We start from the raw sequence: 11,382 nt of genomic DNA on the forward strand, positions 1-11,382 counted from the left end.
CCACGGGACTGTACTGTCTGTCTGGAGAGAAACCTGGCTCTCAGCATCCTCCAGCCACGCCGCCAACGCCCAGCCCGGCGCCCCTCGGCCGGCCCTGGAAGCCTGCTGTTGTTCCACCCCCTCGCCTCGGAGTCCGGGTGGTGGGCCAGAGGCCTAGGGTCTCCCCAACCGGACACAGGTCTCCCTGGGCCCAGGGGGTGATCAGAAACAGCGTCTGAGAGTGCCCCCCAGGGACTCTGGCCCCCTGAGCGGGGGATTTGTATCCCTTCTACAGAAGGGGAAGCCGAGGCTCAGAGACGGGAAGTCACCCACCTAAGTCACCCAGGCAGGGAGACTCTGCGTTTCAAGCCTGTGAGACGACCTCAAATTGAGAAACCCGATCTCCCGGCTCTGTAGCGGGGGTGCTTTGCGGGAGGAGATTCGGCCGGTGCGCCAGCCAGCCTGGGGCTCGAGGCCCGGCCAACAAATCCACGGGGGGGTGGGGGGTGGGCCACAAAGGTGGGAAGGTCACACTGTGTTCGTTCCCCTGGAGAACAAAACTCCCGGGAGGGGGTTTCCTGGGGGGAAGCACGGGCTCGGACCGACCAGCTGGGGCCCAGCGCGGTGCCCGCCGCCTTCGCCGGGAGACCTCGTGGGCAGCCTGTGGTCGAGCTGGCATTCCAGGGGCCTGCCGGCATGCGGGGAATGTCCCAGCCAGGCCTTGGCCTTGGGAGAGGCTCAGAGAAGGGACGTTTTCCTAGACCGGGTGAGGCCGTGTCTGCGGGAACGTCCCCCCACCCCCCACCTTATTTTTAATTTACTGAGAGAGAGAGAGAGAGAGAGAGAGAGAGGGAGAGAGAAACACGGATTGTGGCCGTACGCATTCATGCATTCATTGATGGAATCTCGTCTGTGCCCTGACTGGGGATCAAACCCACAACCGTGCCCTTTCGGGAAGGTGCTCTAACCACCTGCACCCCCGGCCAGAGCAGGAATGTCCCCTTTGATGCAGGTGGAGAGCTGGGGCTCCAAAGGATGAGGGTGTCACTCCCTCCCCGCCCCCCCCCCCAGCTCTAGCTCAGCCTCCTGTGAAGTGGGGGTGTGGGGTGTAGAGTGGGAGGCACCCCGACCCTAGAGATGGGACCTGGGCTGGGACCCCAGGGCCCCACTGCCCAGACCTGCGGCACCTCTCTGGGCCACCCAGCAAAACAACCCTCTGCTCACCCCGCCCCCCTGTAGGCCACAATCCTGCGGCTTCTGAGTCCCCACCACGGGAACGCTGGTCACTTGTTGGGGCCCCTGCCAAGACCTATTCAGCCCAGCCAGGCTAGGTGCCTGGGTCGCTGGGAGGGGTCTGGGTGGCCTTCAGGGCGGCGTCCTGGGAGCGAGGCCTCCGGGAACCACAGCGCCCCTCGGGAGGGGCTCACTGCAAGGCCTGGGTTGGGCGAGCTGGGCCTGCAGACCCCTCCCCAGCTCGTGTCCCCCCCCCCCCCCCCCATGAGCCACAGGCCCTAGCAGGGGCTCCTCTCGGCCCCTTCAAGGCTCTGCTCTAAGACCGCCTCCTCCGAGCTGCCTTCGGACAGTCTCCACCCGCTACAACGTCTCTGTGAACCTCAAACCCGGCTAGTCTTTCCTCCAAGCCAGGCTTGGGGTGGGGGGCCCCCGAGGGGTCGGCCCGGGGCTCCGGGTGCGTCGTCGGGCTGCGGCGCTAAGGGGGTGCGGCCGTGGCATCGGGGTGGCGGCCGAGGTGGGAGGCTACAGAGGTCCGCCAGGCAGAAGGAGAGGAAACGGAGCCGCCACCCGCGCCCCTCGGGGCCCCAGCGCTGCGGAGAGCGCTCGCTCCGGCTCCGAGCCCCCTCCCACGCGGAGCCGCGCAGCGAGGCGGGGGCGGGGCCTTGTGGCGCTGACGTCACCCGGCCTATAAAGAGGCTGGGGCGCCCCAGCCGGCTTTGTGGATCGCTGCGGAGGGTGCGCGCCGGCCCGCGGTCGCCGAACAAAGAAATCGCGAGCTGCCGCGGGGACCCGCCACCGACCTCCCGGGCCGCGCCGCGGCCCGCCGCCCGCCTCCACCATGACCGCCAACGGCACGACCGAGGCGGTGCAGATCCAGTTCGGCCTCATCAACTGCGGCAACAAGTACCTGACGGCCGAGGCGTTCGGGTTCAAGGTGAACGCCTCGGCCAGCAGCCTGAAGAAGAAGCAGATCTGGACGCTGGAGCAGCCGCCCGACGAAGCAGGCAGCGCAGCCGTGTGCCTGCGTAGCCACCTGGGCCGCTACCTGGCGGCAGACAAGGATGGCAACGTGACCTGCGAGCGCGAGGTGCCTGGCCCCGACTGCCGCTTCCTGATCGTGGCGCACGACGACGGCCGCTGGTCGCTGCAGTCCGAGGCGCACCGGCGCTACTTCGGCGGCACGGAGGACCGCCTGTCGTGCTTCGCGCAGACCGTGTCGCCAGCCGAGAAGTGGAGCGTGCACATCGCCATGCACCCGCAGGTCAACATCTACAGTCTGACCCGCAAGCGCTACGCGCACCTGAGCGCCAGGCCGGCGGACGAGATCGCCGTGGACCGCGACGTGCCCTGGGGCGTCGACTCGCTCATCACGCTGGCCTTCCAGGACCAGCGCTACAGCGTGCAGACCTCCGACCACCGCTTCCTGCGCCACGACGGGCGCCTGGTGGCGCGCCCCGAGCCCGCCACGGGCTACACGCTCGAATTCCGCTCCGGCAAGGTGGCCTTCCGCGACTGCGAAGGCCGCTACCTGGCGCCGTCCGGGCCCAGCGGCACACTCAAGGCCGGCAAGGCCACCAAGGTGGGCAAGGACGAGCTCTTCGCCCTGGAGCAGAGCTGCGCCCAGGTCGTGCTGCAGGCCGCCAACGAGAGGAACGTGTCCACGCGCCAGGGTGAGTGGGGACGCCGCCCCCGCCTCCCCGGTCCGTGCACAAAGCGCACCCCACCCCCAGCCTTCCAGCCTCCCGCCCTTTCTCGCCCGCCGCGCCGCTGCAGTTCCCAGCGGCGCCCCCGCTAGACGCGAAGGCCGCCCCGTCCCGCCGCGGGACGTGCGCTCAGGCCCGGAGGAGGGGGCGAGGGGTGGGGCTTTGCCCACCTTTGGGCGCCGCTACAGAACCCACAGCACGCTGGGTTTGGGGATCCTAGGCCCCGCGTGTGCGCCGCCCTAGGTGCCGTTACGACCCCCTTGCCCACTCTGGGGTCTCCCCACGCTAGCGGGTCCCTCGGGTCGGCTGTTCCCTCGAGCCCCTCCCCCGACAGCGGGCCTTTCGCTCCAGGGCGGAGGCGAGGGTCGCAACAAGTCCCGGACGCGCCCCCAAACCCCCGGGGCCGCCTTTCGGGGGCGGGAGGGGAAGCTTTGATCTTTGCGGGGTGCGCTCCACCTCCCCACCCTGCAGGCCTTTCTCCACCTCTCGCTGTCGGGAATGGCCGGCCTCTGCTCCGGAGGGGGCCCCGAGTGTCTGCCCTTCCCCCCGGCCCCTCCTCCCGCCTCTGCCCTCGCTCGAGGCCGCGGCCTTTGTGAACAGGGGGCGGGTTCCTCGGCTGGGCCCTCCCTCGCCCCCTTTGTCCTGCTCGGTCTCCGCAGATGGGGAAACCAGATGCGGCGGGGCGGGTGGGGAGAGGAATCAGATTTCCGCGGGTCCCCCCTGCCGAGGACCCCCATTCACGTCGTCCCGAACCGAGCGCTGGGGTCCGGAGCCTCCCTCCTCGCGCCCCGCACCGGATGACGGCCTGCCAGGCACCCCGCCCTGCGCTGGCCGCGCGCCCCCGGGCCGGTGCGCCCTGCCCCTCGGGCGTCGGAGGGCGGCCCCAGCGGGAGCCCGGATCCCTCGGGAAGCCCCCTGCCCTCGAGTGAACCCGCCCCGAGGCTCGGGCCTGGAACAATTGGCTGCAGCTCGGCGTGTCCCCTCCCGGGCCTCCCGCTGGTCTGGCCATTTCCTAGCCCGAAGTGAGCCCCCTCTTTCCCTCCTCAGATCGCCCCCCTGGCGGCTTCTCTTCCTTCTGGCGGCCCCGCCCCTCCTCCGGAGGCGCAGGCCGCTGATTGCTGGCAGCCGGAGGCCCCACTGCGGGGACCTGTGGGGTCTCGCTCCCCTGGATGGGAAAGCAGACCCCGGCCTCTGGAGAGAGCTGGGTGGGAGCCCAGAGTGGCCCCCTCCCGATGGCCACTCTCCCGACCCGGCTCCTGCCGCAGTGGCCGTGATTTTGTGCCCGAGTCCGCTGATGGGCATGGGCAGAGGGCTTCCCCCCCACAGATGGGTGGGCGCCGGCCCAGAGGGGGGAAGCCTTGTGCCCAAGGTCACACCGCTGGGGAGCAGCCTGCAGAACTGGGCCCTTCGAACTCCAGGGTGGGCTCTTCTCCGGGCCCCCTGGTGCCGCCCCGCCTCTGGGGCCCACGTGGGCCCCCCTTCTGTTCTCACCCAGTACTGGGTGGGGCAGGGCTCCCCACCTGCTCCTCGGACATGGAGCCCCCGCCGAGTGACACACGCTGAGGCCCGGGTGGCCAACAAGTGGGCACGTCCTAGGCCCTTCCCTGGGGGGGGCTGGTCTTCTCCCCGGGACATGGAGGTGTCACGCCAGGGCCTGGGGTCCAGGAAGTACATCCGGGTTCCAGATGAGATGGGGGGCGGTCCCGTCCCGAGGCAGACGCTCGGGCTGACCTGAAGGATGACTAGAGGTTGCATGAGTCGGTGTGGACCGGCTGCGGCTTGTGCAAAGGCCCCGAGGCAGGGAGGAGCAGGACGCCCAGAGTAAGCTCTAGGGCATTCTTGGCCGCCGCTCCCGCGCCTGGCCGGCCGCCCGCTCCTCGCGAGTAAAGCTTGCTGGGGGTTTCGTGATGTGATTCAGGCCGACGGGGCAGGAGTAGGTGGAACGGGAGCCCAGGGAGGGGTGTTGGCTCAGCGGCGAGTTTAGGGGGATGTGGAGCTGGGGGAGGGGGCTTTGGGAGCTGATACTGGGGCCCCCTCGGCTTCAGATCTTGGGGTCTTCCCCTCGTTCTCACGTTAGCCGACCCTGGTCTCCCTGGTGGGACGGAGAGTGGCCAGAGGACTCCGAGTTGGCACCAGGTGGGCGTGCGTCTGCTGACTGAGGCCATTTTGGACGGGCCTGCGTGGCAGGAGGCGGCTTCCGACACACGCTGGGGAGGCAGCCGCCGGGAAACTGCAGCCAGGAAGGAGGAGCATCCTGGGCCGGGGGACGTGACTCATCCCCGCAGGCCTGCGTGCGGCGGCTGGCCCGGTGGGGGTGGGGTGCTCCCTGCGGAAGCTGCAGCCTGCTCTCCTGCCTCAGTTTCCCCGTCTGCGCAGGGCTGGCCCCAGGGCACGTTTTCAGCCAGGCTCTGTTTGCAGGAGGGGGCCGTCCGAGCTGCCGATAGAGCCCTGGGGCGGGGCGGGGGGCGCCTGGGAAGAGGTGTGTGGCTGTGACCACAGTGAGGTCGTGGCCTGGGCAGGGGTGGGGGGTGGCGGGGGTCCCTGAGGGGCAGCGCTTCCCCTTCCTTGGGACCCTCACCTGCCCGGGGCTCCAGCCAGACCCCGGGCAGCACCGCACCCCATTTTCCAGCGGCCCTCACAGCCTCCTGCCCCTGGCCAGTCGTGCCTGGGGGCACCCCACTCAGGAAGGGCCCTCCCTGTCCCAGCCGCCGAGAGGCCGGCCGAGCTGGGCCCTGCGGGGTGTGCAGGAGCCCTTCCCGGGAGGCGGGGCGTTTCCGGCCCAGGGACAGGCTTCTGTGAGGGTGGGGGAGGGACGTGAAGGGGTCAGGGAGTGGAGACAGTGCCTGGCCACCGGCTTCAGACCCCTCCCCTAAATTGAATAGGGGTGGGGGGAGTCTGGGCACTGCTAGGGCTGAGGGGTTTGGGGACTATTGGGGTGTTAGGCAAGGAGGGGGTGGATGGGGACCCAGCAAACCACGATGGGGGGATGGGCCGGGGCCCCAGGTGCCTCTCTGGAGCTCTCTGGGGGAGGGGGAGGGGCCAGTGGGCTCCACTGAGGCCTGACACCTCCTGCCTCCCCAGGGCTCCTGTGGGCCTGTGACTCAGGCTTTCTGTGCTGCCGTTGAAAAGAAAAATCCCAAAGAAAACGCTGTTTCCATAGTAACCCGGCTCTAATTAGAGACTCCAAGGCCAAGAGGGGCCTTTCCTGTCTGGGCCTGGCCTTGGAGCCAGGAGGGGCCTTGCTGGGTGGTGGGGGGCAGCTCCCCTTACCCCACCCCTTCCTGTTGGGGCTGGAAGTCCTGGTGTCTCCGCGGCACCAGACGCCCAAACCCCTCGGCCTCCGGGCCGGGTGGAGAGACGGGGCCTTCTCGGTGGGGTGGGCAGAGAGACTCGGACGCTGAGGGACAGGGAGGTGCCGGCCCAGGGGTGCTGTCGGGGCCCCCGTGTGGGTCCCTGGCTGGCCTGGGCCTTCCCCAGTCCTGGCCACGGCCAGGCTCCTGGGGTCTGCACGTGGGAGCTGATGGTGGCCGCTACGTCCCCGGGCGCCGCGGAGCCTCCCTTTGTCCTCGGAGGAAGCGGATGCTCGAGATGCCCCATCACGGCTCCCGCCCACGTGCGCCCGCCCCCTGAGCTCCGCGCTGCTGGCGAGCACCCGGTTTCCTGCCGGCCTGGTGCGGCTGTCCCGAGATTCGACCTCTGTTCCAGGTCCCTTCCCTGCCCCCTCTGCTCTCTTTCTGAGGAGTCCCCTCTGGCGTCCCTGCTGCTGGGGCGCCCCCAGAGGGGCGTTCCCTCTCTTCTGTGCCTCCCTCGCTCTTGGCTGGACCACCACGCACGCACCCGCTCACTGGCCTGGTGGGGCTGCCGGCCACAGGGCCGGCTTTGGCAGAGCAGGGGTGTGGCTCCTGTGCAGCCGTGGGGGAGGGGCCGGCCGGCCAGTGTGCTGGGGGAGTTCCTAGCAAGGAGCGGACCCCAGCCCCCAGCTCTGCTCTCCGGGGTGGTTTCAGGACAGTCCTTTCGTGGTGGTGGCTTGGTGCTCAGCGGGCCCAGCCCCTGCTGACCCTGTCCTGACTCAGTGATGCCCTGGGCTGGCGTGGCCCATCCAGCTCACTGCCCCTGACGTTGGGGGCGGGGCCCGGGGCTCAGGGGCGGGGCCGGGCCTGGTTCAGGGCCCTGGGGGACCCACAGAGGCCAGGGCCGATGGTTCATAGGAGGGAGGGCTGGGGGCGGGGGCTGAGGGTGTCCACTTTCCTCCTGGGAGCCACCAGGGCCCTTGCTTTCTCTGCGTGACCTTGGGCAAGGACAGTACCCCCCTGCCTCAGTCTCTTTTCGAAGTGGGGATAAAGGTCCCTGCCCCTTGGTACTGAGATGGGCACATGTCACTGGGCTAAGAAGGGGCTGACGCCTTTCAGGCCCTCAGAGCGGTGGCTGAGAAGTAGGATGGGTCCTAGGGCGGGTGCGCTCCCCGGCTGAAGGGACATTTGACACCACCATCTTGGTCTCAACTTCCTAAAGGCATCAAGGCCCAAACAGTGACCCGCGGGCAGGTCCCTGCCCAGCAGTCAGCATCCTGTGCAACCGTCCTGTGGCTGTGGGTCTGAGAGCTCGGGGCACCGGGGGGTGTGAATTAGTTGGTTCTGTTGGGTCAAGGATGCCAGGTCCAGGTTTTCGCTGGAGGCTCCACCCTGGCATGCAAAAATGATGCAGATCATATGAAAATCAAGGCCTGAGGGGAGGCTAAATGCCTGCAGAAGCGGCAGCCCCGGGGGTCCCAGGGCTGTCCAGGGTGCGGCGGCCCCGGGCAGACGTGTGGCTTCGTGCGTGTTTACTTCTGCGAGTTCCCTGAACTCCCAGGGTGAACCCGCGTTCTCAGGTCTCGTTCTGTGAACCCGACCCCCGTGGGGGAGCCACACTCTGCCGGGGTCCCCATCCCTCCGTGTGGCCCTGGGCTCGGTTGTGGTTAAAGCAACTCCCTGACACCAGGGCATCTCATCTCAAAATGCTTCTGTCTGTATCTCTGAAACAAGGAGGCCCTTTTCTTCCATAACCACAACGTGATTGACAACAATTAACCGTTAATCTCTAACCCCGGGCTGAGGGGAGATTCCCCCCCCACCCCCCCCCAGCCGGCTGCAGTGTCTCCCTGCGGCTGGGTGCAGGAAGGTGTGGGTTCTTTCATCAGAGATAGGGATGGGGACCCCGAGGAACCGCTTTGCTCTTGGGGTGGCCCCGCCTGTCCCGGGGCCTGGCCTCTGCTCTGCAGGTCCGAGCTTGCTGGTGTGGGTGCGGGGGCCTGGGTCCCAGCTGCAGGCTCTCCCCGCAGGCATGGACCTGTCGGCCAACCAGGACGAAGAGACCGACCAGGAGACCTTCCAGCTGGAGATCGACCGCGACACCAAGAAGTGCGCCTTCCGCACCCACACGGGCAAGTACTGGACGCTGACGACCACCGGGGGCGTGCAGTCCACCGCCTCCACCAAGTAAGTGCCCTGCGCCTGCCGGCCACGCCCCTTCCCCCGGGGCCGGGGCCGGGGCCTGGGCTTGGGGGCTGCGCCTGACTCTGTCCCACCACGCCCAGGAATGCCAGCTGCTACTTCGACATCGAGTGGCGTGATCGGCGGATCACCCTGCGTGCGTCCAATGGCAAGTTCGTGACGGCCAAGAAGAACGGGCAGCTGGCCGCCTCGGTGGAGACAGCAGGTGGGCAGCCCCCTCCATGAGACCCGCTTTCCTGCGTGGTCTAACCGTGCCGGGGCCACTCGCCGAGGCCCCCTGCGGCCCGCCCTGGGCTGGGCGTCCCCACCCTGTCCCCGCCCAAGGCCGGCACACCGTGTGGCCCCAGGCCCCTGCTCGCGCTCTCTCTCCCTCTGAGCCACGGTCTGGCTGTCCCAGCTCACGGCCCCTCCCCTCCCTGGGACAGGGGACACGGAGCTCTTCCTCATGAAGCTGATCAACCGCCCCATCATCGTGTTCCGCGGGGAGCACGGCTTCATCGGCTGCCGCAAGGTCACGGGCACCCTGGACGCCAACCGCTCCAGCTACGACGTCTTCCAGCTCGAGTTCAGCGACGGCGCCTACAACATCAAAGGCAGGTTCTGCTGCGCCGCGCGGCTGCCGGGAGGGACCCCTGCCCCGCGTGGCCCCGGCTGGAGGGCTCAGCCGGGCCTCCCTCTCGGACTGGGCTTCTGCCATTGCCACCCCCAGGGGGACGGGTGTCCTGAGGCCACCGGGGGCTCCGGGCTGGGAGCAGCCCCTTCCCCTCTTGTCTGTACAGGAGGGAGACTTCCCAGCCCACTCTGACCCGGCTGGAGCAGACGGGGAGTCAGGGGTCGGGAAGGGGGACCCACTCGGGATGGGTGGGTGGCCCCCCCGCCCCCGCCCCCGCCCCCACTCCGGACGAAGCCGTGACTGCAGGGTGGGGAGCGGGGCCTGACAGGGGCTCGCCTCTCCCACCAGACTCGACCGGCAAGTACTGGACGGTGGGCAGCGACTCCTTGGTCACCAGCAGCAGCGACACCCCCGTCGACTTCTTCTTCGAGTTCTGCGACTACAACAAGGTGGCCATCAAGGTGGGCGGGCGCTACCTGAAGGGGGACCACGCGGGGGTCCTGAAGGCCTGCGCCGAGACCGTGGAGCCCGCCACGCTGTGGGAGTACTAGCCCCCGCCGCCCTGCCGCGCCGCCCCCATCCTCAGCCCGCCCCGCCCCCCCCCACCCCGCTAATCCTCCTCCAGGTGGGTGCTGCCGAGGGTGGCGCGCCCCTTGCCTTTCAAACTGGAAACCCAGAGAAAATGGTGTCCCTACCTGTCGCCCATGTGGCCTCTCCCCGGGCGGGTCAGCGGCTGCGGCCCGGTCCTCCGGGGGGGGGCTGCGGCCCCCCGCCCTCTCCTCTGCGGTGGGCGAGGCTGGCACGTCTTTCTTCTGACCTCAGATGACTCTGAGCCTTATCTCCCCAAAGCGGCCCACGAGCAGCGGGGGCTGGGCGCCCGGGTGTGGGGGCTGTAACTGGAATCTCCTGCTTCCCCTCCCCGGCCGAGATGCCCCCAGCTCCCCAGGAGCCGGGCCCTTGCCCCAGGCCCCTCGGTGGCCCCCGTCCCGGTGCGCCAGCCCCGCGTGGAGAGGAAAGCCGTGCGGGCGGGGGGGGGGGCCGACGCCAGAGTGCCCGACACCCGTCCCCTTGGCCCGGAGCAGGCCTGCCACAGCGCTGCACGTCCGTCCCCCCGGGGTCTGGGGCCCGACCCCTGTCTCATTCCCCCTGGCCTGACTGGAAGCAGAAAATGACCAAATCAGTATTTTTTTTAAAGAAACGTTAGGAATGTTATTGTTGGAGGCAGCTCGGGCAAGCCTGGGTGTAGCCACCAGTGGCCCTCGAGGGCTCTCGGGGGGACGACGGTCTCGGGCCGGCCTCTCCGGGCATGGGCGCCCTCCGCGCACTAGCGGTGGGGGGCAGGGCGCCACCCAGAACCCAGAGCCTGCCCGCCCGCCCCCCCCACCCCGGCCCAGGGGCTCTCACGGCCTCTCCCGCCCGCCCACCTCCCTGGCCCGTGTCCCTGCCTGGTGGTGCTGCGCCCCTCACTGCCTCAGCCAGAGCCTCAGCCGGCGCGGTCGGTGCTCCTTGTCGGACCGGACTCGGGGTTCCGGGGTGGGATGAAGCCGGGGGTCGCCCTCAGCTGGGAGCCTGCGAGGAGCCACCCTGCCCCCGACCCCCGGCTCCCGGGGCCCCCCTGCCCGCCCCGCCCCCCCCACCTTGGTTCGCCTCACCATGCATCTCACTCTGGGTGTCTTGGTCTTTTATTTTTTTGTAAGTGTCATTTGTATAACTCCAAATACCCATGATAGTAGCTTCGGACTGGAAAGAGCAAAATAAAATAACACAAATCCAGCACGGAGGCCAGCCTGTGTGTGTGTCTTCGGGGTGAAGGCGGCAGGGAGGGCTGGTCTGAGCAGCCCGGGGGGCCTCCAGGAACGGAGGAGGGGCCTTGCAAAGGTGTGGGGTCCTAGGCAGTGGGGGGCACTGCAGCTCTGGGGGGAGGGGGCAGGGGAGGGGCCACCTCTAGTGTTGGGGCCTGAGCTGGAGGCACTTGGGGCGGGCCTGCGTCTGCGTGTTTAGGGGGTGGAGAGAGGTCAAGGTCAAGCCCAGGGCGGACGGGGGTGGGGTGGGCACACACCCTCCTGCTGCCAAGGCAGGAGCAGTGCAGGGGGCCTGCTTGAGGGGGGCTCGGGGGACTCTGTCCCCCTCCAGCTGGGTGTCCAGGGGGCACATGGCCTGGGAGGGGTGGGCGGGGTGGCCAGGTTTGCAGTTCAGGGCGGGTCCTCACATCCAAGCAGGACCCCCGGCCCGGCTCTGGGTGGGGGGGCGGGGGGTGTTTCCTCCCTGCAGACAGGAAGCAGCTGAGAGTCTGCAGCTGTGCTGCGCGGGGAACCTGGGACCAGCAGCAGGGACTCCAGGCAGGTCAGGGGGCTCTGGGCTG

General features: G+C 68.8%; 1 protein-coding gene across 1 annotated transcript; it reads left to right on the top strand.

Annotated features, from left to right (window-relative positions):
• Positions 1-1,944: 1,944 nt before the first annotated feature.
• On the top strand, positions 1,945-10,775 carry FSCN1 (fascin actin-bundling protein 1). The gene is made up of 5 exons (XM_045821164.1): positions 1,945-2,882; positions 8,236-8,392; positions 8,491-8,612; positions 8,833-9,000; positions 9,369-10,775. The coding sequence occupies exons 1-5, from the start codon at positions 2,051-2,053 to the stop codon at positions 9,569-9,571; spliced, it is 1,482 nt and encodes a 493-aa protein (XP_045677120.1). The 5' UTR covers positions 1,945-2,050; the 3' UTR covers positions 9,572-10,775.
• Positions 10,776-11,382: the final 607 nt, after the last annotated feature.

This window comes from Phyllostomus hastatus, unplaced genomic scaffold (assembly GCF_019186645.2).
Source record: "Phyllostomus hastatus isolate PE091 unplaced genomic scaffold, TTU_PhHast_1.1 phas_contig_150, whole genome shotgun sequence".
NCBI classification, from domain to species: Eukaryota; Metazoa; Chordata; class Mammalia; order Chiroptera; family Phyllostomidae; genus Phyllostomus; species Phyllostomus hastatus.

Excerpts from the sequence above, each read along its gene's own strand:
- FSCN1 (XM_045821164.1), top strand. The coding sequence starts at position 2,051 with ATGACCGCCAACGGCACGACCGAGGCGGTGCAGATCCAGTTCGGCCTC. Across the intron at positions 2,883-8,235 it reads GAACGTGTCCACGCGCCAGG|GCATGGACCTGTCGGCCAAC; the intron begins GTGAGTGGGGAC and ends CTCTCCCCGCAG. Across the intron at positions 9,001-9,368 it reads CGGCGCCTACAACATCAAAG|ACTCGACCGGCAAGTACTGG; the intron begins GCAGGTTCTGCT and ends CTCTCCCACCAG.